Raw genomic sequence first — 24,735 nt, 5'->3', positions numbered from 1 at the left:
GGGTAGAGAGCCAACTATAATTTAAGGAAAAGCAAGGAATTTACAAATCAAATTATCACCTAACATTGTTTTCGAGTTATACATATGAATGCTTTTAATTCTATGCATACCCATTTTGCAATAGCAAATGCCATTACTTACCATTCCTGGGCCATACATTTAAAACACATGGGTGTCAAATTTACCTGGAATTGTTTGGATTAACAATGGTTCCCAAAATTTGTTGTCGCTTTCTACATCTTCCAGCTCCCTTCACTGAGTGCTCAGTGTCAAAGCTGCCTTCAAGGAAATCCAACTCTCCAAAACTATGACTGCTGTACACAGCCCACAAAAAGACTCAGGGTTTGTAACAGCATTTCCCCCCTCCCACAACACACACAATCATTCACAACTTTAGGAACTTGTTCTTTAAAGAATCGAAGTTCACCGCCCAAGTTAAAAAGAATGCTTCCAGTTTAATGAGTGTTGTGTACTCCAAAAGTCAAAGAAGTCTAGAAAATCTGCGCTCTAATCTACTTGCAGTGTAGACAGCTGACACAAGATCCAGGACAAGCTACGTACAATGTCCAGATAACAAATTTGAACAATTCTGATTAATTTAATTGAAGAATCATCACTTTTCAACAAAAAGAAAAACAGAAATCTATGAATACATAATAAAGTAAGTCTGGTTGTTCCACAGTCCATTTTCAACTCTTCAGGCCAACAAGGGGAGAGAAGTTGACTGAATTAAGCCAACGTTCTAATAAAACCTCCAGATTCTACTCTGCCAAATACCATTCACATTAAAACAGGGTGCTCTATCTGTATTTTTGAGGAAATAAAATCTGTCCCTTGGTTTTTTTTTTGTTTATTTGCAGATCATACCTGCTTGAATTTTAAGGGGATTTTTTTTTTTTCAATTACCACTGATGAAACAGGCAAAATAAATGGTCAACTCCTAGAAAGCAGTATGACTTAACAGGAAAATGAAAGGGGGAAATACAAAAATATGGGAATCCTAGCTAGTCTTGGACATTTGGGGGGCTTTCTTTGGACTAAGAAATAGAAAGCTAGGTCATAGCAAACCCCTAAAGGAGAATAATTCATAGTAAACACACACAGAAGCACAGCACAAGAAAAGGAAAGTTAGAACAGCAGCCTGCATGAGGCGCACGTAACTGCCAGAAGGAAATGGCTTTATTTTATTTAGGCAATATAGTTCATTCAAGTAAACTGAAGAAAATTGTAGATTCCCGCCATTCATTCAGTCAGCAAATATATCAAAGAAATAATTCCTATACTCTCTTCCAACTGGGGTATTATAAGGGTCTATCATATAAATACAGTTTTATGGGCTCAAAATACATTTAAACAAATGAAATCACATCAACTACCCTAGTGTTTTGAAATATGCATTAAACACACGGCATGCTTTTCTGAAAAAGCACTGAATATACTAGTTTTTATTTGTACATCAAAATAATAATTTCATGCTCTGCATAACAAAAGGAAGATATTACCTATAAAAGAACTGTCTCTCTAGATCAACGCACGGTGTTGAATTTTGATGCTACATTAGAACTACAGTGCTATAAAAAGTAATGAATAAATTATGTTTTACAGGCAGTATTTACATATGCAATGCAATACTTTTCTGCTAAATTTTCTTTTTTGACTTGTACATGCAAAGAAGCATCATTCAGGATGATTACTGTGTGCATGTAAGTGGTTTAAACGATCAGTATGTGACCAATAGCTTTTTCCCAAATTGCTTTTATAACCACATACAAATACGTTGGCTCCTCTTGCACAGCCTGCACTGACTTGGTTGGAATGTGTGTCCGACAGGCTTCTGCCTCTGTATCTGAGGGTTTACCACAATGTCACAATTTCACTGAATTTAGAAAACTGATAAAATCCTGCTTTCTGTAAGTTACTATGCTGGATTCTGTGAGCAGAAGTTCATCACACTTCCACGGTGCTTACAAACTACTTATCTACTGTGGAGAGGTGGGCTTTCAAAGGCAAAGAGGTTCCCAACTTGGCAAAGATGCTGAAAGGGAGATGAGAAGCCAAAAACACGACAAATGCTCACTCAACTTCAGAATTAGTTCATTTGTTCAACCTCATTTATTAAGTGCCTACTATATGCCAAGACCAGTGGCTTTCCTTTCCTTCCCACACATCACACTATATTATCATCCTTTATATGTCTCTCTCAGCAATCCAATGCCATCACATCACCTTCCGTTAAACTGAAAGTTTCTCAGGGGGTAGGGGTATAGCTCAGTGATGGAGTGCCTGCTTAGCATGCAGGAGGTCCTAGGTTCAAACAATCCCCAGTACCTCCATTAAAAATAAATTAATTAATTAGTTAATTTAAAAAATAATAGACTGAAAGTTTCTGAAAGGCTAGGACCTTGTCATATCAACTGACACATTGCCATGGACTCAATATTTATGAATGCATAAATAAATGATAAAGGTATAACATATCATGTAGTAAAGGCAGGGAAAGAGCATCACGGGAAACACGGTATTCTGGCTTAGCCTTAAAGAAAGGAAATGAAACAGAAGAGGGTTCCAGACAAAGGGAACAGTATAAACAAAGGCCTGGGATGGCGGAAAGAGAGGGCATTTTGGAGAAGTCGGCAGATGAATTGGTTGGCTAATAGCAATGCTTCCTTCCTGGAGAAGGGCCCTGGCTGGCCGCCAACCCCACTCAACTGTACCAGAATCCAGGGGAGAGGGGGTTGGCAAGCCTGACAAATTGGAAAGACTCCCCAAGTCATTCTGAGGAATATTCCTGTTTAAGAAACATTATTTTTAAAGTGTATGGGAGGGTAGAGAGGATGAGGAGGAAGGAAGCAGCAGGCCCAGCTGTGAAGAAGTGTATCTTTGGGGTCGTCCTGTGCCCCGAATTCCCTCCATTGGCCTCAGCTCCCTACCCTTATCCCTACAGCTCATCCGAAGGCCCCTGCTGATACGGTGGTTATAGCCACGCCTCCCTCCTTCCACTCAGTCACGATTCCCTCCAGGTGAGCACACACTGACTGAGGGCCCACCACGCAGCAGCCTTCGCGCTCTCCGCAGACGCCCGGGTGAGGGAGGGGATCCCATCCCCAGGAGCTCACAGTCTGAAGCACCGCATTCTAATGTAAGTACACACATCAAACACTTTTAAGAACTAAAAGAATTGCCAATTGCACCAAAGCAGGGAGAGATCTTAAAGCAAATAATCTTGCCCTAATTTCCTAAAACACCCCAATTAAAAGTGTATCTGTTCTAAAATCGCTTCTGCCAACTTCCAACTTCCTACATGCTGAATATGCAATGTTCCAACAGCAAAACTCAGATGGATATGCTAACCGTCTATAGGGGTCAGTGGTTCTTTTTCAGCAGAGTCAGTTTTTTTAATGAGAAGCAGAAGTGATGGAGGAAAAGGTATCTGAGTAATGGGGAGAGAGATATCCAGGCAACTCTCCAGAAAACCAGTCATTTTCTCCCTAAAGTGGCAACCCTCCACCTATCTCATGCCCAGCATTGTGTGGGAGGCATTGTTGGAAGGGTTGTGCTGCAGCACGGTCCCAAGGTGAGCAGATGCACTTGACCTCCCCAACAGGAACAAGAGTAGCTCCTGACCCTGCTGACCAAAGGCTCCTGGAGGGGAAATGACAACAGAAGAAGGGGGTATAAGAGGAAGACTGGCTCTGCAGGGCTGCAGCCTCAGCTCAGCCGTGGTTCTGTCGGGGAGAGCACATTGCCGGCCACCTCTCGGCTGCAGAAGTTCTCCCTTCATCCGCCTCGGGCAGCAGGGCAGGAACCTGGCCCCTGCCCACCTCTTTACCTTTAACTCTATCGACTTCAATTCGTATAATTTATGTTCTAATAATACCTAACTGCTGTTGTGGCCTCCCCCCACACACACACACACCACACACACACATACACACACACACTTGGCATCTGCTACTTCTTCTACATAAAACACTACATTGTTACTACAACCCCTTCAACCCCATCCCCATCCCCATCCCCAACCCTTAATGAGTCATTTAACTCTCACACATCCTTCATGGCTCGCTTTGGTTGTGATTTTCTCCACGAAGCACACAAAGTCAATCTCACTGTGCAATAAACTCCTTGAAGTCCAGACCCTTGCTGACTCACCTTCAAATCACGGTTTAGTGTTGCATCTGGCAGAGAGTGGGTGTCCCGTACGCGTTGAACTGAATGGGATCCCTGATGTCTGAGTGCTTACCATCTTGTGTATAGAACATAGGATGTACTATGGAGGTTTGATGGGTCTCCCCAGACAGACTTGAGAGTCAGGAACCCCAAAGTACAGAGAAGATGGAATGAACTATGGCAACTGCTAAGAAAACAAGAACATAAGTCTGGAGGGGAAAAAATGACTTCACCAAAATGGAGGGGTCTGAGACATTTTAGGACTGACGCTTTGAAAAGTTCATGTTTCCTGATTCCATAAGAATTTTCAGCGGGGGGATGGTATAGCTTAACGATAGAGTATGTGCCTAGTGTGAGATCTTGGGTTCAATCCCCAGTACCTCCATTAACAACAACGACAAAAAAGAATTCTCTTAATACTATCCTAGTGATCATGAGCTGGGGGCTGGGGGTGGCTATCCTGTTATTCACCTTGGTATCCCCTTGTGAAGGACATGAGAGGCACTCACCAGAGAGATAAAAATTTAATAGTTTCTATAAATCTGATTCATAGAACTACAGAGCTAATTTAATGATGTTCATTTTATAATATGAATTCTATTCCTCCCAAGTAATATATTCATTGTCATTTTAAAATTCAGAGTTAAGGGGAAAAAAGCCCTTCAAATACTCTTAAGAGAGTCAATCAAATCAAGTGCCCCAAACTGGATGGCATATGCACTGCCTTGACAGTTAACTTAGTGCAAGAAACGTGACCTGTTTCAGGGAGAAGTAGAGCTCAGAGGTAAGGGCATGTTTAGCATGCCCGAGGTCCTGGGTTCAATCCCTAGTACCTCCATTTAAACATATATATATATACACACACACACATACATACATACATACATATATATATAACTAATTAATTAATTAACCTAATTACAAAAAAAAAGGCAAGTTTTGAAAATTTCAGCAGAGGTGAAAGCCAAAAAGAGAACCAAATGGTGATTCTAGATGTGAAAATTGCAATAATTAATATTAGGAACTTGAAAGTTACACTTCAAAGCAGACAGAAAGACAGGAAGTGATTACAAAAGATATAGGCTAGTAGAAAATATTCAGATGAAAAACAAAGAGAAACAAAAGAATTTTGGAGGGTGGATATAGCTCAGTGGTACAGCACATACTTGGCATGTGTGAGACCCTGGGTTCAATCCCCAGTAACTCCATTAAAAAAAAAGGAACCTATTTTAAAAAAAGAAATGTGATGTGTTTCATGAACATAAAGACACTTTGTTGGAGAGTGGGAACTTCTGCTCTTGGGCCTGGGAATTCCCAATTTTTGCCCAAGTCTTGGCGAAGTCAGAGCAAGGCTTCCTGTGTGAGGAGAGCAGCGGGGAGAGGCCAGGGGGAGTTGGGAGGAAAGGAAGAAAGCTCATTATACTAGATATCAAGATGTCTAGGTCCCAGCCTCAGCTGTTCCACAAACTCACCGTCCCTTGGCCTCTGGAGGCATCAATTTCCTTTATCTGAACAAGATAGATGGATTAGATGATATATCTCCTTTTTAAAAAATCTTTCATAGCTTTATTTTTAAAAGTTGTATCAGAGATTTAATTTGTTTTAAAGCTATGCTAATGCTTGATTTTTACTGCTTTTTAGAGTTACAGTCAAAATTAGAAATAATAGCACACGTTGCTGAGGCCTTCTTATCCAAGTTTCGACTGACTTTATGATGACATGAGTCTTCTCCAAGGTACGAGAGAAGGACCTGTTACTGAGGTACCTTGCTTTCCTTATAGTCATTTAAAGTGTAGCATTTACAGACTTTATAGAGAAATCTTTGGGAGCGGGCCGGTAATTAGGTTTATTCTCAGAGGAGATACTGGGGATTGAACCCAGGACCTCATGCATGCTAAGCATGTGTCTACCACTTGAGCTATACCCTCCCCAAGAAATCATTTTTTAAGTCTTTTAAGTCTTTATTTTCCCACCTTAAAATATGTTTCATTTGAAAATATTTTTGACAAGTTATTCATCTGTTTTATTCGCCAACAATCAGTTGACATAGGATTTCTCATTCATTCATACATCTTACTGTAAGCAGAAATCAGTAATCCCATCCACTATCTCGCTATGGGAAGAGAATTGGGGTGAAATCCAGTTGGTATTTTAAGCAATGCATGAGTTAGTCTCTACGGTCTTTCATATTATGTGTTGCTTCCCTATTGTCATCATTCATTTCTTGAGCACCTTGAGGCTATGAGTATCAGAGGCAAAGGTGTGTCATGATATCATCTGCTAAGGATCTAACAGATCGGTGGCCGGCTTTATTCTTTCTAGGTGAACTCTGCCACCCTCTATTTATCCCTTTTACATATGCCAATTACATCCTTTTCATATATCCCAATCATACATCCTAATTGTATCCCTTCCACCCGTGATTCTAAATAATTCTAGATGCCTAATCAAGGAGGTCTCAAGCAGTTAACCAAGAAGACCCACAGCCACAGGGGCCGACCCTCCCTCCCGGGACCTTCATGCCCGGGCAGCCTACGGCGACACCCTGCCCTCCGGCCCCTGCGGGCCGCCTCCGGGATCGCGGGAACGAGCGGCGCGCGCGCCCGCCCGCGGCCACGTGACCCCGGGCCGCCATGGCGGCGGTGCCCGGAGGTCCCCGCTCCGATCCTCCGGCGGGCGCCCGCTTCTTCTGCACGGCGGGCCGCGGCCTGGAGCCCTTCCTGACGCGGGAGGTGCGGGCGCGGCTGGCGGCCACGCAGGTGAGTCGTCCTCGCTGCGATCCCGGGCGGGGAGGCGGGCGGCCCTGCTCCCGCCTCTGCGGGTGCTCCCTCCCCGCCCGGGTGCGTCTCAGACCCGGGAAGGCGACGCGAGCCCCGCACCCTCGACCCCGAAGCCACCGAGGCGACGCCGCGGCCCTCGGAGTTCTGCTGGCAGGACCTTCAATTACTGCCGGAAAGAACCGCCAGTCGTTTTTCCCTACACCTCTGTTACCGCCTGTCTGTCACGGCCCAAGTGGTTTTTTTTCTTTTTTAAGTGGGGTTCACGCGAGTTACTTCCTAGACTCTTTAAAGGAAGGTATTTGATCGTGCCTATAATTAGAATTAGACCTGTCGGAGTTAGCATCCTTTCTCCATCCTTTAAATGCAAATACGATCTTCGTGTTCAGCTACTTTTGTCAGTTTCCTGCCAGTGATTGTATTTATCTCATAGGGTTGTCGGGAGGATTAAATGGTATAGTGTATGTAAAGTGCACCTCACACACGTAGTAAATGGTAGCTAGAAAAATAATATGCTCTTGGAGGCCTCAGAGTCCAGCTTATGGAGAAAGTTTCAACAGTTGCTGGTTAATTTCAATGAAATGAAGGTTTTAACCATCAGTTTAGGTTTTAGGACATGCTGAGCTGGTTTCTTGAAAGCAGAGGGAAAAGATGTCCTAGAAAAAGTCTCCACTATCTAGATGGGGTTTATATGACAGTGTGAATGATGTGTTTTTGGAAAAATGAAAGCTTATTGAAAGAAATTGACCACTCCACTCCCACAGCTCCTACAGTGTTGAAAGCCTAGGAAAGGAGTTCCTGTGAAGAGGGTGCGGAGAGAGGAGCGTAGAGGGGGTCATTAAGAATGGTATCAAACTTACTAGATTACCTGCCATTTGTGGTTTTGGTCACAGAATTTAATACAATGTTGAATGTAACTAATCTAAAAAAGCAACAATATACTAATAACTGCTGACATGGATTAAGCGTTTAATGTGTCCAGAACACTAATTTTCACAACAACCCTGTGTTATGAGGTAGGCTCCACATTTAACAGAAACAGAAAATGGTACAAAGGTAAGTCCAATAAATTACTCAAGTCATGGAACCAGAAAAGGGCAGAGCTGGGATTCAAACCCAAGCTGGCTGTGAAATCAGGCATGAGTGTATTATCATGTTCAACCCAGGCAGGTTGGCACCTGGGTCCAGTTCCTTAACCACTATGTGGCCGTGGCATCGTGCCACACAGATTTTTTTTAAATGTTAATATAGAGTTCTTGGTATGAAAAATAGAAGGCTTGACCAAATCTGAGTATGTTGCATTATTGGAAAAAAGAAAGATGATCTCTGCTTGTTCTTAAGCTTGAAATCTTGAAAGACAAAATGAGGTGTTGGTGGGGACAATAAAAAAATACTCAATTAATCATAGGGGAAAACTTCTTGGCAATGAGAGAAATTAAGTGTCAAGAGATTTGGGGATTCCCACATTAAAGACTGTGTATGTTTGGAGGATAGTTATGCCTGGCCATGGGATCTGGACAAATAACCTCTGATATTCTATCCCAGTTTCACTAGTATAAACTCTCAAAGTTAAGACAATCCTGAAATAATAACGATAGGATCTAACATTTATTAAGCACTTAAAATGTGTCAGACACGTTATGATTTAATCCTCAAAAGAATCCTGTGTGATGGGTCATTTTTACCAACATTTAACAAAGAAATAAGGAGAAAACTGATGCTAAGTGGTGGGGCTGGGACTTATATCTGATTCTCTCTTGCTTGGAAGCCCATGTGCTTTACCACTATTCTAAATTACTGTGGGAACTGCCCCCCAGAACCCTGGATGTAGGTTATTTATGCATGTAGGCTTTCGAGTCAAAACAAATATATTGCAATCTTAGATCATTCTTTAACAGATTTTTTAATTTGGACAATTTACTCAAATTCTGAGCCTCCCTTTCCTTGAATATAAAATAGAGATGTTAATAGCTACTTTAAAGGATGTATGGAATCCTTGAGGTAAAGATTCATAGCACATATAGCACAGTGTCTGGCAAATAGTAGGTGCTCAATAAATGTTCCCAAGAATGAGTTGCACAGAAATACTTAAAATCATTCTAGCAATGACAAGAGAGTCTGTTAGAAACTTTAGTTCACTTCAGGAAAATTAACATGGTAAAATCTGAATTTACAAAACAGATTAATTCAGAGTGATTGTTTACTTGTGCAGAGTAATCACTCTGTTCTAATCAGTAGTTTTCCAATTTAATAAACACAAGAATCCCCTCGGGAGCTTATTGAAAATGTGTATCTCTAGTTTCATCCTTCAAAAGCTTTTCTTTTAGAGGGGCTGCAGATAAGTTCAGGTGTTTGCATTTTAACTCACAAACTCTTTCCTCTCCTAGGTGGGGGACTCTGATGTAGGAGCTTCCTCCAATACACAGCTGATGATAGAAAATATTCTTCATATTGTCTAGCTTTTTATCATGGAGAATTTCAAACATGCACAAAAGCTGACATGATGAATCTCACGTACTCATCAACCAGCTGCAACAATGATTGAATTCTTCATCACCTTTCCCATCCCTCACTCCATTTTTTGAACCAAATCCCAGATATCACTTCATTTGTAAATATTTACTTTTATATCTATATATACCTGTATATCTATAATGTAAGGACTCTTATGATATATGTAGTATAATGTAAAAGAGATGATACATATAATGGCTCTCTTTAAAAAATATAAACCACCATATCATTATCACATCTAAAGATTAATAATTCCTTACCATCAAATATCTAGTCAGTGTTCAGATTTCAGTTTGTCTCATAAATGTCACTTTTGTTTTTAACTTTGTGTATTTGAATCAGGAGTCAAATAAGTTCCACGCATTGTGATTGGCTGATATTAAGTCTCTTATTTAAAAAAATTTAAGTCTCTTTTAATCTGTAGATTTCCACTTTATCTCTTTTTATTTTTCCCCCAAGCAGTTTGTTAAAGAAGCTGGGTTATTTGTCCCATAGTCTAAAGCAGGGGTTGACTATTTTTTTTTTTTTTTGTAAAGGGCCAGATAATAAACATCTTAGGCACAAAGATGTTGGACAGCACTGCTAAAGTTTCTCCTGGTCTAGACATTGCCAGTTGTATCTCCATGGTGTAATTTGACATGTTCTTCCATCCTCTATATTTTCTGTAAATTGAAGTCCTATAAGTTGTACCTACCTCTTGGTCATAGTCAGGTTTGATTTTTTTTTTATCTTTCCCTTTTGGTGGTGTGGCAAGCTTCTCTATAGGTTCCTGGGTATTTTAAAATGTTTAATTTATAGCACATTAAGTAGACTATCTACTATAGTATGTAGTATATAGCACATAGTATAAAGAACACGGTAAAGAAATATACTGGGTAAAATTAAGCTTTGCTTTGTAATAATGTTTAATGTATTAAATACTGTTATTTATTATAACAATAAAGTAGGAACAGTAATTTTTAAGATGAAATTCGGTATAGTAGAGGTGTTCCTAATACCAGCTACTCGGGACTCCCTGTCAGTTGATTAACTGACCTTTAGAAACAAACCCACATAGCAAAGACTATTAACCCAGGTCCTGAGTAAGCCAGCCGTTTTTACTTTTTTGGTGAGGTCATGATGATAGAGGGTAGTGGGGCAGAGACAAGCAGACAGTCAAGTTACTTCATTTAACAGGGTGATTACATAAGGGTGTTATTGGGGTTTGGGGGTTTTTGTTTGTTTTGGTTTGGTTTTTTTTTGGTTTTTTTTTTGAAGAGTCTACATTCCTTGTGGATTGGATACTGGTTTTAAGATTAAGTGAAACATATTTTTAAATTACTTCTAAAATGAACTCCAAGAAGCTCACACACCACCTCAGCTCTTCACTTAGCACTTTAAAATTAAGTCTGAAATGAAATGGCATCTGTAAAATTAGAACTTTCATATCTCTATTACTGTACATTACGTTGTTGCCTGGGCTTAAGCTTTTCATCTTTGTGTTAGACTTGAATCCCTGAATTTTAAAAGAAAGGCAAAAATGCTAACTTTTGAGATATGCTAGCAGATAACAGAGCTTTTACTTTAATAAAGGCTGTTATTTCATCTTTTGAAGTGTTAGACATAAAACCAGCTGGTTTTAGACACTTTGTTATGATTTAATTCCAAATGGGAAAAACAGATTGTATATATAAATAAATTTTCAAGTAGCAAATCCTAAGATGAAATATTCTAAAATGCCAGCATTCTCCCTAAGTTTTGTAATTGAATATGATCAGTTACAAGCAATAAACTGAAGAAAACGAGTAACAGTAGCTTTGACAGTGTTTGAAATCATAAATACCAAAATTCATTTTCTACTAATTTAAGATATAATACTTTTTATCTTCACAAAGGGTGAACAGTTAAAGTGCTTTCATAGATATGACTGAGTCTCACAATGGCTGTTTTACAGTTTCATAAAGCACTTCTGATCACGTGCTGATTACTTGCAAAAGGACTATAAGCCTAATGTTAATTTTTTAAATAAAAAGAATAATGTTGCTTTTGGTCTTGAGAATGTATTTAGCATTTTAATGCCTGAACACATATCAGTCTTATGATTGGACACCAGAAATAAATTAAAGCACATTTTAGGTCCTCTTAATTAGCTTGATTTTCAGTCAGGTTTTTTTTTTCCCCCTTTGCTCTCCATCTACTCCCAACCAAAAAAGATATTTTAGAGGAAGTTCTTTATAAACCATTTCCCTTGATATTCAAGTAAGTGAGAAAACATAAGATCTTTGTACAATTAAATAAATAATGTCTAGATCACTGACTACTTAGTTTAAAATCACTAGTCTAGATGTTTGCATCAGTTTGTTTGTAAGATTTGGACCTTAAAACCATACATTTTTCAGTAAAATAATTATTTCAGTTCCCCCAGACTCCTGACAAGGCATTTCATGTCTGTTAACTTGTTTTGTGATGGCTTAATAGCAGTTATATTTTTAGGTCAAGTAATATACAATCCAAACTTTAAAAAATTTACTTTTAAAAACTTTGTTTCCAAGTTCTAAGCATTCTGAGGTGTGTAATTTAATTTTGACTTCAGTGGGGAAATGTCACGTTTGTAGTGAGAAAGAAGTAAATTGTAGAAACCAGAAGTCCTTGTTTTACTTACTGCATTATCCCCTTAAATATTGATTCCTAAACATTCTTCTCATTCCCTACTTCCTCCATGTCTCTAGGTCAGCTACACTGCTGGTGCCTAAGTTATTTGGGTTTTATTTATATTTGTTTTTCCAGCTCTATTGACGTATAATTGACATATAACATTATGTAAGTTTAAGATGATTTGACACATTTATACATTGCAAAATGATGACCACCATAGCATTCGTTAACACCTCCATCCCATCGTTTAATTACTATTACTTTTTTGTGGTGAGAACATTTAAGATCTCTTTTAGCAACTTTCAACTGTATAACACGGTATTATTAGCTGTAATTATCATGCTGTACGTCAGAACCCCAGAACCTGTTAATCTTATAACTGGAAGTTTTGGAGTTTTAATTGTTATCAACCTAGGGCTTCCTCCACAGAGATTCTTCATCAAGCTAGAGTGGTAACCTCAGAAATTACCATCCCAAAAGCTTAATTAGACCAGGTCAGATCAAAAATACAACAACACTTGGAGTTCAAGTTCCCAGTAAATGGGAGCTGCCTAAACACATGGGATACCCCAGATTCCCAGGCTGCCTCTGTCCTAGGAGATGACTTAGAACCATGTCTGTCAGCCCATGGCCACTGCTAGAAGAAGAATGCAAAGACCATCCACATCCATCCTGAGCTTGAGGGGTTGGGTTGACCCAAAAGGTTTAGGATTCCATTAGTATTGCACACCATTTCCAATACCTCATTCAGCTCTCTCTGAGCCAATGCTGTTTTCATTTTCCTTTCTTCCCTGACTTTTACCCCATCTCCATCCTGTTTCCAAAGCCTCTTTCTGTTTGATGCATGTTTCTTGCTTCTATCCATTTTCTGGTTCCACAGCCAAGTGTCTCATCATTTCTTCCTTGGTAATCTACTTCTCCCTCCAGCATCACATTCAACACTCAGCCCTTTGTGCCTCTTCCAAAGTAATTTTTTTCTGCCAGCTAATTTAGTGCTGCCAGAGTTTTCATCAAAAGTCTGTAATGGGCGACCATTACCGTCTGTGCTACTCCAGATTTCATGACCATTTATCAAGCTGGCCTGCACCGTACCACCCATCCACCTGACACTATCAATCAGCATAACACAGAGATGTTGCCATGCGGACCTACAGTTTCCTTCAGCAGGCTGTCTCTCCCACCTCTGCACTCTCCTCCTTTGTTCTTTCGTTAGAATCCCTCTTCCCAAATCTTACAGGATTCTTCCCCAAGACTTTTACTAATGATGACTTCCATAGTTAGTGCTGCTTCTTGTACCTACAACTTATCAGTGCATGTTTATGTTAACTTGTTAGTTTTCTTTTGGGTTCAATGCAAGTTATTGTCTTATACATTTTACATTTTAATTTGTATGTCAATGTGTGTCTATTGCATTATTATTCATCTTTAGGGTATATACTGTACTGTGTGCTTCCTTGTAGACCAGGTGTTTAATAAATACCTGCTGATGATGTTGACCTTGGGCCAGGCACCTAATTTGTCCTACCTATTATACCTTTCCTTTGCCAACTTTTCAGTAGTGTGTGAGGTTTGGTAATGTAATTACTGAGTATTTTATGTTCTGTTTTTCTAGTAGTGTGTGTGTGCACGTGTGTGTCTGCACACGTGCACACACACACTTTCCAAAAGAGAACATAGATATGATCTTGGTCACTGACTTTATGACTGCATGCAGATTATTGAACCTAAGCCTCAGTTTCCTAATCTGTGAAATGGGGAATGACAGAAGCTACCTTAGAGGGTTGTTATAAGGATGGAGGTGTGGGGATTGTGTCCAGAGTGCCTAGTACAATGTCTGACAAATAGAAGATACTTCAGCAATAGTCATTTTTATTATTGTTAATCTAGATGTTGTGTTTTAATTCATTTAGAAGGGGGAAAGAAATGATTCTTACTGTGACACTGGGTTACATTAATATTTAATTTTTTCTATCTCTAGGTTGAATATATTTCAGGGAAAGTGTTTTTCACCACTTGTTCTGACTTAAATATGCTGAAAAAACTAAAATCTGCAGAAAGATTATTTTTGCTGATTAAAAAGCAGTTACCACTTAATGTTTCTTCTGGAAGTAAAGGTACGGTGTATACCTATCACTTTTACCCACACCATATATTGTACTCCAGAGTTTCCTGCTTGATAATTAGTATGTAGCCATTTCACATTTCTAAGATTCATTCATACCTGTCAGTTCATTAATTAGGTATTTTTCTGTATTTCCTGCATATTATCACCTAGTTGTATCTCTTCTCTTTGCAATCTCCTGTCTGTTTTCTGAGATTTTATTGTCCCAAGTCACATTTCATCCTTGAGAATCGTGGTCAGACACCTTCTCTAGAGATATGTATGGTCAGTGCATTTATTTAGATTTAGGAACATGTAATAACCCAAAATGCATTGATTTAATAAGTTGGTCAAAACTGTCACCTCGTAAATTTTAACTGATGAGTGATATAACTGGAAGAATACTGCATAGTAAAATTTCCTGTTGGGGTGACTCTAAATGTTTTGAATAAACTTAAACTCATTTATAAGGCATTAGAGCTAAAAGGGGCTTAAGAGTTTCCTGATCCCTCCCTAATTTTATAAATATGCTGCTAAAATAATTTAAAGATATTGATAAAAGCAACAAAAGAAGGATTAGATACAGCTGGATTAAACATTGTCTTAAACCTCATCTTGATTGCTGCTTGTGCACCAGAGAGCACGTAATCATAGCCTATAATAAACTGTGTCAAGGGCATACAAATGGCGAGAAATCAAGACAGTATTTAAAGCAAATACTAAGGTATTATACCATGGGGTCAATTTCATCCCAATATTTTGCACACTTTCATCTTCAGAGAACTACAGTAATTATCCTTGGGTCATCTTGACCGCCCTTGTTCATCAAAAAAAGAGTACACTTACCAAGCATGGCTGGCAGCCTGAGTTATGAATGGGTTGTGGATATCTGAAGTGTTACTTTATGGAAACTCGTTTTATCACCTGTGCTAATATTACATGGTCTAAAATAGTCCCAAGATTCAGTTGCTCTGTTTTTGAGCTCTGTGTTTTGCAATTTATTCTGTTTTTTAAATTTAATTTTTAAAATCAGCATTATTTCAGAGATCAGCACACACTCTAGGTCTATGAGTATGATGAAGAGTTACATATGTTAACATAGGACAAATGATCTTGGTAAAGTATGTACTATCTTTGGAAGAATTTTAAAAGTTTTGATGCTAAGTATGGAATATAAGAACAAAGTTTACTCTGTACAGTATTTATGTTAAATTATATAAATTCCGATGAAAGGGATGTCACTATGTAGCAATTTATCAGCACCAACCAACTGAGCTAACCAGCCAGCTTCTATGTAGCAATTTAATAAAACTTATTTTAAAGAAATAAAGGCAATGGGATTTCAGGGTGATGAATAGCTTCAACATAGGATAAACTGAGATTTTATTTATTTAGGAAAAATATTTAATGAAATGCAAAGACTTATAAATGACGATCCTGAAAGCTGGTTGAAAGCCATTTCAATTTGGAAAAATCTTGAACTTGATGCAAAAAAGGAAAAACTTTCTCAGAAAGATGCTAACCCACTAAAAAGAAAAATGGGAGAAAATGATGTCATCGTTGCTAAAAAGTTGAAAACAGAACAAATGCAAGAGATACGTGAGAATAAGGAATGCCAACTGGAAAAACAAATAGAAGAAGAAACACTGGAGCAAGGACATCGCATCACGAAGAGAGAAGAATTTCTAGAAGATCTTCAGAATGATGCAGTGGGCACTCGTACCCACAGCGACTTGACTTTCAGAGTCTCCTGTCGCTGCAGTGGCGCTATCGCGAAGACCTTTACTGCACAGGTATGCGCACCTCCCAAAGTGGGTTCCCGTTTTCTGAAAGAATTCATTACTCTCTAGATCTAAAATGACATGAAAACCTTTCACAGAGTACATAACCAGGTCCAGACAGACAACTGGGCCTAATCTCATATAATTTAGTCTCTTTAAAAATGCACTTTCCTTCTTAACTTTACCTCAAACGTTAAAGAGGAATAGTATGCCACTCTGGGTACAGACCTCCTTTTACTTTCTCCTTAAACATTTCCTCCAACTCATAGATATCCTTTACATTTGGAAATTCTAGGATTGTGGTCCTAAGCTTTTTGGCTTTCTCTTCAGTTCAGTTGTGTGTGTGTGGACTGGCTGCTCTGCTCCAGGTCCTGCAGGTGTGACCATCCCAGGACTAGACTGCCGATACACAGATGTACTCGAAGGGAGAGCGAACACCACACACAGACCCTTACAGGACAATAAAGGGCTTCAGTCTGGGTCCTTTGGGCAACCTTAAAATCATACAGACCCTGAAGTTTGGGCCTAATGCTACTGATCTCGTCGTTTTGAAACATATAGGATTGCAGTAGCTGAAATAGTTCATTTTTCAGCTTGCATCTGTTTCCTAAAATCCAGAATGACCATGTTGATCAGGCCATGGTCTGGTTATTTCACGTGTCTAAAGTGACAAGAATAGAGATTACACACAAGCAGACGTTAACGCGTTAGTGTAATATTTTAGTATCATAACCTTAAATTACCGTCAGATAGTCTGACTTGATTTTCCTACAGGCTACAGGCTGTTAGTTTTTGCTTACACTTAAACTTAAAATTTTCGTTTTTTTGTATTCTTAACTTTTCTATAACCTGCTGCTTTTCCAGGAGGTAGGAAGAGTATTTGGAATTGCTCTTATGAAACAGTTTGGATGGAAAGCAGATTTAAGGAATCCCAATTTAGAGGTAATGAATGTTCATTTTATTTTATATGCTTATAACCTAATTCTTTAAAGACAATGCCAACTATTCCTTTTTTTTTTTTAATTGAAATATAGTTGATGTAAAATACTACGTTTCAGGTGAACTACATACTGATTCGACATTTACATACATTACAAAATGATCGCCACAGTAAGTCCAGACCCGTCCTTCCCGTACAAAGGTGTTACAATATTATCGCCATGTCATCTACTCTTACTGTACTTCTAGAGTTTTAAAAATTATGTGTACAAGAATGCAGCAGTCTGTTTTCTCTTCTGCATTAGACTACTACAGATAATTTTGCTAGTAGTTTTCACTGTGAAAAATCTCTCATCCAAATAGGACTTTTGGAATAGAGTTGTTTAGTCACAGTTGAACTAAAAAACACTTATTATAAGGTTATAGAGATGTTTTGTTTAATCACAGTAACATATGACAGGTCTCTATAATAAGAAATTCTAGCTAATGGCAAAAAAAAAAAAGGAAAACAAAAAAGCCGGCACAAAGCTCAATAGTGTGTTAATAGTGGCTTTGTTAGGGTGTGGGGTTATTTTTCTTTTCTTTTTCTCTATTTGCAAAATTAATTTAATGAGGTCACACAGTGTTTAATTGGAACAGAGTAAACATGCAGGGAAACAAATTTTAGCAATAAAAAAGTCTTCACTATTTTTTGAAAACCATCTCATAAATTCAACAGTTAGTCTAGTCATTTTTATGATTCATTCATTCATAAATTTATTGTTATAAAGCTCGGAGTAATGGCTGGCCAAATCAGAAGATTCTGTGTTGTTTTTCAATTTTGTTATTTGATATTTTTTGCTTTTAAAAAGTAGCACCTGGTGTATAGCCTTTATTTCTGCTATGGAAAATATTTTGACCCCAAGAATGTTTTGATGTAAGAGTGCCTTTCTTCACTGCCCCCTTTCCAGTTCTCCTTGCTTTCCTGGTTTCCTCCTTTCCCTCTCCCCCGACTCCATCTCACTGTCTCAGAATTATAGTTTTCTCATGGTTTAGTTCATAAATATATCTAATTTAATTCCTGTCACTCATTTATTACAATTAATAATAACTATTGGTAGAAATAATTAACACAAAATTGGCAACAATTCACACATAGTAAAATCTGTGTGACAGAAACTGACAGAAGAATCAAATCTTAACAAATTTTATTCTGCAAAATTAATAGAAAAAACTTTATAGTCAGAAAAGCTATTCCTGACATTTGATATATAAAAATATTAATATGTCATATCTTTAATATAAATTTTAAATAGAAGAGAATTAATCCCAATCAATAGATTTCCTAAAATGAATAATATACAAAATTGGGAAGTTTAACTTCAGTGATCAAGGGATTAAACTGACTAAATGGAGTTCATTCCAGATTACTCTTTTCTTAATAAAAATTTATCAATATTGTAATAATTCTGATGAAACTATATTAAAATAACTTTGGAGTGAAAGTATCAGGGATCAAATGTTCTCGAGGTCAAACAGCAGAGTTAGAATATTCCATAAACCTCATCAGGCTACAGAAATAAGATTCTTTTAAAATTTATATGAGCTACTAATTATAACTTGAGACATTTAAATCCTCATTATGACCTAACATGATGACTGCAGCTAACACTGCTGTATGATATATAGGAAAGTTGTTAAGAGAGTAAATCCTAAGAGTCCTTCTCATGAGGGAAAATTCTTTTCCTTTTTTCTTTTTATTGTGTCTATCTGAGAAGATGGATGTTAGTTGAACCTATTGTGGTGATCATTTCATAATATATGTAAATCAGACCATCATGCTGTGCATCATAAATTTAAACAGTGATGTATGTCAATTATTTCTCAGTAAGACTGCTCACCTAGAGATGGTAGGGAGGGAAAAGGTCACCCTTGCTACAGTATATTGGGCCTAAAGAATTTTTTCTGTCAACTGTGGCCTCAAGTCTTATTTGAGGTTAGAATCAGGGCACATTTAGATAGTCCTCTCTAACCTAAAATGTTGAAAAATCTGATTTAGTTAGGGTCATTCAGAGAATCTCTGGGAAGAAAGTTTATCTTGAGTTCCTTCACAATTCTCAATATAACTCAATATAACCAAACTGATCTCTGAATTTTTCTATGATGTGTGCTTAAAATTCACTTTGCCTCTGCTCAAGAAAAGATATTATGGAATATTTTCCCAGAAATGACAAATAAGACCTTGGAATCTCTCATTAAAATATAGATTATATAGGTTCAAAATGGAAGCTTTCAAACTGTCAATAATTCGGTCGTGTGTTTCCTGTTCCATTCTAACTTCTATGTTTGTTTTTTCAGGTCTTTATACATCTAAGTGACATTTACTCTGTGGTGGGAATTCCCATGTTCAGGTAGATATTGTATTCTTAGCTTCAGATTTGTCCCTAGGAGAGTTTGTAAAATTAAGAACTTTATGCTTATATTTCTAGTATGAAACATTGATATGTCAGAGGGGGCTAAAGGCATTTGAGTTCTTTGCTTGAGCCAGTCAAGTGTTTTCATGGAGGCTAGTGGATCTGACTTGATCTGACTAGGTAGAGCTGTGAAAGATTTGATCACAGCAGTCCACTGATTACATGATTCATACTGAAAATTATAACTAATTATTTCTGTTACTAAATGATTTTCACAGGCCCACATTTAAGTTAATAATTTTAGTCTGTTGGTATCTTGGAGTTCTGATTAAAATAGAAAATACAGCCCAATTCTTAAAATTCACCTTGAACATTTTTCAAATTTTATTGCAATTATTCTTTTTTTTTTTTTTTTTTTTTGGTGGGAGAGAGTGATTCCAGTTTTTAAAATATTCTTCAGGTTTTTTCTTTAGTCATGTTGGGTACTATGTAATAATAAACGCAAACGATTCATTTCCTTATTCAGAAATACTTATTGAATGCTTATTGTCCAACTAGTACTTTTCTAGATGCTTTGGGAGGAAAGAGCTGGTTGGATGGAAATAATGATTTTCAGTTTCTTGGCAGGATGTAAATGTTGGCATCTTGAAAACATTTTATACGCATAGCCCTGTTTACATAGTATAAAGAGATTTAGATACCCTTTTTCTAGGTGATTCTAGGCATGGAATGTTTTTTAAGAAAAATCATAGAAGTCCCATGGGAATACCCCATGTACCCTAAGCTCTCATTGAGGCATGTGTAAGCCTCAATCAGGATGTAAAGAAAGAATGCTTAAGTTCACTGTAATAGCTTTATCAAACAGCAAGCTGTAGCAGTTGATCAGCACACTGCTAAGAACATGGTTGATGTTCAAGTTCTTGCTGTATGCTAGTTATACAGTAGCTCCACTAGCCTCTGGATTACGAAAATCATGAGCTAAATAATATTTCTTGTCACCTTAACAGACATGAGGTCATCACCTGCCTCAATGCCCTATTGGTTTCCCTTGGCCGCTACCCACCCAAACTCCCTATAAACTCTCCCAGAGCAAACCTAACCCACTGTTTCACACCTACACCTAAAAGGTGTCCAGGGCCTCCTACTCCAGTGCCTTTTGAAGTCCTAGGCCCTAACCCTGCAATATATTTGTAAAACTCTTTGATTTTTTTTTTAAACAATTTTGCCTACTTGGGTTTTTTAAATTTCATAGTAGTTGACAGGAAAGGTGGGGAAAACTGAAAGATGGCCACATTTCAACCTAGTATAGTTATTGATGGTCATCAAGACAAGGGTAAGTAAGACTAGTAAAACAGTTAAATAGGAAATATATTTTTAGAAGGATTCATAAAGCAGCTAAATAGTCTTTAACACTTTGGTCCAGAAAAGGGTGAGCTTAATTATCTAGAATATTGGTTTATGAGGAACATTTCATCCCCAGCAGTGCTGATGGAGGTAGCATGAATGTATTTATATTTTTAGTACCAAATGAAAGAACTCATTTTTAATTTGTAATTATATATAACATACTAAATTTTATGCTTTTGTTATTAAGTTTCTATATGTTTTTAAACAGAGTACAATTTTATTTAATGCTTGCTAGACATCCTCAAGAAGTCATGCTTATGGCACCTCTGGTAACATACCTAAAAGTTGACAAATAAAACGTGCGTGTCTGAAAGTTAAGGCTCAGGCCCTGAATGGGCAGTGGCTGAAAATAAGATTACATTAGATGCTCTGTGATTAGTCAGTTTGACTACCTCAGCGAAGGAGGAAGCAGTCATGATACGTGTTGGCTAAAAAGAACAATTGGCCGGTGTGTGAGGAACAGGGGGTGTATGAAGACTTGAACAACAGACAGAAGTGCACGGAAGGCATGACATGGAGGTCAGGAGCTGCAGCCTGGTGACCCTGACGAGAGAGGAAAGTCAGAAGTGGTGGAAGGGAGTGTGGAGCAGCCACAGAGTGTGAGGGATACAAAAAAATGTACATCTTAGTAGTCCCTAAAGACGTTTGGATGGAGCTCTTCCTTCTCTGAGTAAAGAAGCATTTGGGTACCAGTAGCTCCTTAGGCATTAACTGTGTCCGCTGTGCCACGCCGCGCACATTGTATGGCACAGGATGGCACGGGGGTAAGGACTGAGACTTCAAGTCTGCCTTCTCCACAGAAGAACTCTGCAAGGTCGAGCGTGTGATCACATCCCTCTGCTATAAAATTAAGGAAAGAGTAGTGTGTACTTCACAGTTTTGTGGTTCGGATTAAATGAGACAGCACAGGGGAAAACGAGATTACTGTTTTTAGGATTCAGTATGGGTTGAATAGATTTCAACCATTTTACTTTTTCAACAGACCAGCAACTAGGAAAGGAATGGGAGAAGCATTTACCAGAGTAAGATTAATTCATTCTATTGATTTCAGTTGAAACAGATAGTAAGTACTTACTCTGGATATCTAACATTGTGCTAGAGATCTGATATTCAAAGATGAGTAAAATGGTTATTGAGTACAAAGGATGCAGTCCAGTGGTGGAACAGCTATGTGATCAGTGCTTGACTAGAGTTAGAAAAGAGGACCCAACTGATGGAGGACAGGTAAGCAAAAGAACAGAGAGGAGTTCACTTAATGCATCACTTAAATGGAGAATAACAGGTAAGTGGACAAGAGGAGAAGATCTTACCAGCAAGGAACTGCATGTGCAGAGGCAGGGGGGTGGAGGGGGCTTGAGGTACACGGAGGACAGCGCGTAGTTTCAGCATAGATGGGACAGGGAGAGTAGGAGAAAATGAGACTGGATGATTAGGAACCGTTCACCGAGTATCTTGTAAGCCGTGTTAAACAACTTGGATTTCTTTCTAGAAGCAGTAAGAATTTGAAGCAGACGAGTGATAATTTTAGATTTGTGATTTTAAAAAATTACCAGGAAAATGATATTTTAAAGTGGAAGGGAAATAAAAAGGAAAGGTGGGGGGAGGTGGTTAAATTCTTACAGTAGTTCAGGCAGTGAAAGCTGAAGAACTGAACTAAGGCAAAGGGGGGGGGGGGCAACGCAATAGAGGCCATGAACTCCAGAAAAAGTTAAGGAGCCTAGAATGACTTCCAGATGTCTGATCTGGGCAACTAAGAGACACTGGTCAGTCACTGAGATACAGAATGCGGGGAAAGGAAGTAGTGTGTGTTCAGTGGAAGATGCCCAGGTGGATACTTAAAGTTACAGCCCTGGGGTTCAGGTGACAAAAGTCTAGGCTGGAGATGTAGATTCAGACCCAATACATAGATGGTAAGTGGCCTAAGAAAAAGAAGAAATGTATTGAGGTATGAACTACAAGGAAAGGAGAGTGTGCTTAGTTGATATCTGCAAGTTTTGCAGTGCTTAAATAACCTCCAAGTAAAAGGTGTCCAAACACACACTTGAAGACAAAGATCTGGGACTCAGGTGACACGTCTAGGCTAGAGATTTGGATGAGAATGTCTTCAACTTGGTGATGGATGGCATGTAAGAGACTGAAGAAGAAATGCATAAATGGAAAAGAGAATCAAAAACCACATTTTTTTTGTATTATGGTAACATCCAGCTAAACTCTGATTAAGCATATTAGCCAGATCCTATGAAAGTAGAGAATTATTTTTATTTCTATGGAGTTTATTTCTGAATACTTCCTTCCTTTGAATAATTTTATGATACTGATATAACGGGGCCCTTTTGTTGAAGTGATAGCAGATTGGTTTTGCCCAAGTTTAAACAAAGTAAGAATGCGTTCACTTTTGTCACATATTAATAGAGTTGGCTCCCATAAAATAAAACCTGTTAGTAGAAATATGTGCATAATGGTCAAAACTTCCAAAGGTTCTGCATAAATCCCTGATGCTTAGAAAAGCGCTTTGTGATATATGTGGACAAAGAAAGTTTTCCAGACTGTTTCTCTCCTGTGTGTGTGTGTATCTAGGGTGAAAATAATCTCTCAATCTGGGTTTTAATGTGTTCTGTAGTAAGATACTGATCCAAATATTTTATAGTCTTTCTGCCTGCAAAGTTTATATCCCCAATTCCAAATCTATGGATATAGTACAATTTACAATGCGAATTTTTATTTCCTGAGAAACCTTAAAAAAAAAAAAGAAAGATGAGAAAGAAAATGATGAAAGGAAATAAGGTTTGGAAAACACTATGGCTTTGTGTCATGTTAGTGGAAGAGCCCCCTCAGTGGGTTTGGAACAAGCCTACCCCCAAAACAACCAAGCACTAATTCTTAAAATCAGACCTTCACATCTTAGCAACAGATTTTATAAATGAAATAGAAAAGTGCATTGAAATGTCCAAGGCAATGCTTGTTCACTGCATTAGAAACATAGAAATAATATTTTGAAAATTTCTATGAAATCTGGAAACACTGATAGTGGCAGTGATGAGGCAGAGGACAAAGTATGAAGTGATACTTAATGGAGACCAGTGAACTCACTGGGGAGTTGTCTGCCCCAGCCCTGCAGTCAGTACGTTATTTTAGGTAGTGCAACGTCATGCTTCATCCCATCTTTTGAGAAAGATGCAAATGAGCAAAAAGCAAACTTACAAAAGGGACTTTATAGAAAACATATTTTGAGGGTTAGCATCCGTTCAGCCCTGCTCACCGAACAGCATTCCTGGGAAGACTCCAGATCAATGGGCAAGGTCTGCTCCCCATGGGAAGTCAGCAAAGTGTGTGAACACTTCAGAGAGATTTCCCCCATGTGATTACATTTTTATAAGTTAAACACATAAGGGCTTAAATTTCAGTTGTCTAAATATTTTACCTTTCTGAAATATCACACTGGCTGGTTAGATATGGTGCCAGTTAGAAAAAGTAATTGTGTAATAAATGTTAAGTACTCTCTAACTTGGGGAATACTTTAGTGTGTGTTGTCTGAACATGTAAAGATGATTTACTGATATGAACAGGTTAATTATTTTTGTTTATATTATTTTCTTTAACATACAGTAACATTGGGTGTTCTTGACCTTTAGGGTTCCTTTAGCCAGCAGAGCTTACATCAAGACAGCAGGGCTGAGATCTACCACAGCCTGGGCAATGGCCTCTCTCGCGGAAATTAAGGTACAGAAGATGTTTTCGTTCTTATCAACAGAAAAGCAAGGTCCGTTCCATAATTAACTCACACAGTCTCTTACTGATGGACATCTTGGTTGCTTTCTTTTCTTTTTTCTTTAGCCCTTTTTTTTCTTTTCTTCTTTTCATTTTTTTCTTGCCATTACATTTATGAACTGCAGTGATATGTTTTTATATATCGCTGAACTTCTGAGAGTATTTTGGCCATGAAAAAGCTGAGTCAAAAGATCGCTACATTTTATTACTTCTCATTTTTTTTGTCACCATCATGTGGCCTGTACAACCTC

General features: G+C 38.2%; 1 protein-coding gene across 10 annotated transcripts in view; it reads left to right on the top strand.

Moving 5' to 3' along the window:
• Positions 1-6,782: 6,782 nt before the first annotated feature.
• THUMPD2 (THUMP domain 2 tRNA and snRNA guanosine methyltransferase) overlaps positions 6,783-24,735 on the top strand; it is a 55,721-nt gene continuing 37,768 nt past the window's right edge. For all 10 annotated transcript variants that reach the window (XR_012511881.1, XR_012511880.1, XR_012511879.1 and 7 more), the window contains exons 1-6: positions 6,783-6,929; positions 14,074-14,209; positions 15,592-15,989; positions 16,842-16,919; positions 19,254-19,306; positions 24,349-24,436. Coding sequence is in view for 5 of the 10 variants with exons in the window: in XM_074378759.1 (XP_074234860.1) it covers positions 6,804-6,929; positions 14,074-14,209; positions 15,592-15,989; positions 16,842-16,919; positions 19,254-19,306; positions 24,349-24,436 (879 nt within the window). In the remaining 5 variants the exon portion in view is untranslated. The remainder of the gene's footprint in view (positions 6,930-14,073; positions 14,210-15,591; positions 15,990-16,841; positions 16,920-19,253; positions 19,307-24,348; positions 24,437-24,735) is intronic.

This window comes from Camelus bactrianus, chromosome 15, assembly GCF_048773025.1.
Source record: "Camelus bactrianus isolate YW-2024 breed Bactrian camel chromosome 15, ASM4877302v1, whole genome shotgun sequence".
In the NCBI taxonomy this organism is placed as follows: domain Eukaryota; kingdom Metazoa; phylum Chordata; class Mammalia; order Artiodactyla; family Camelidae; genus Camelus; species Camelus bactrianus.
Note: the sequence above shows the minus strand (reverse complement) of the source record. Positions and strands in the feature narration are given on the sequence as shown.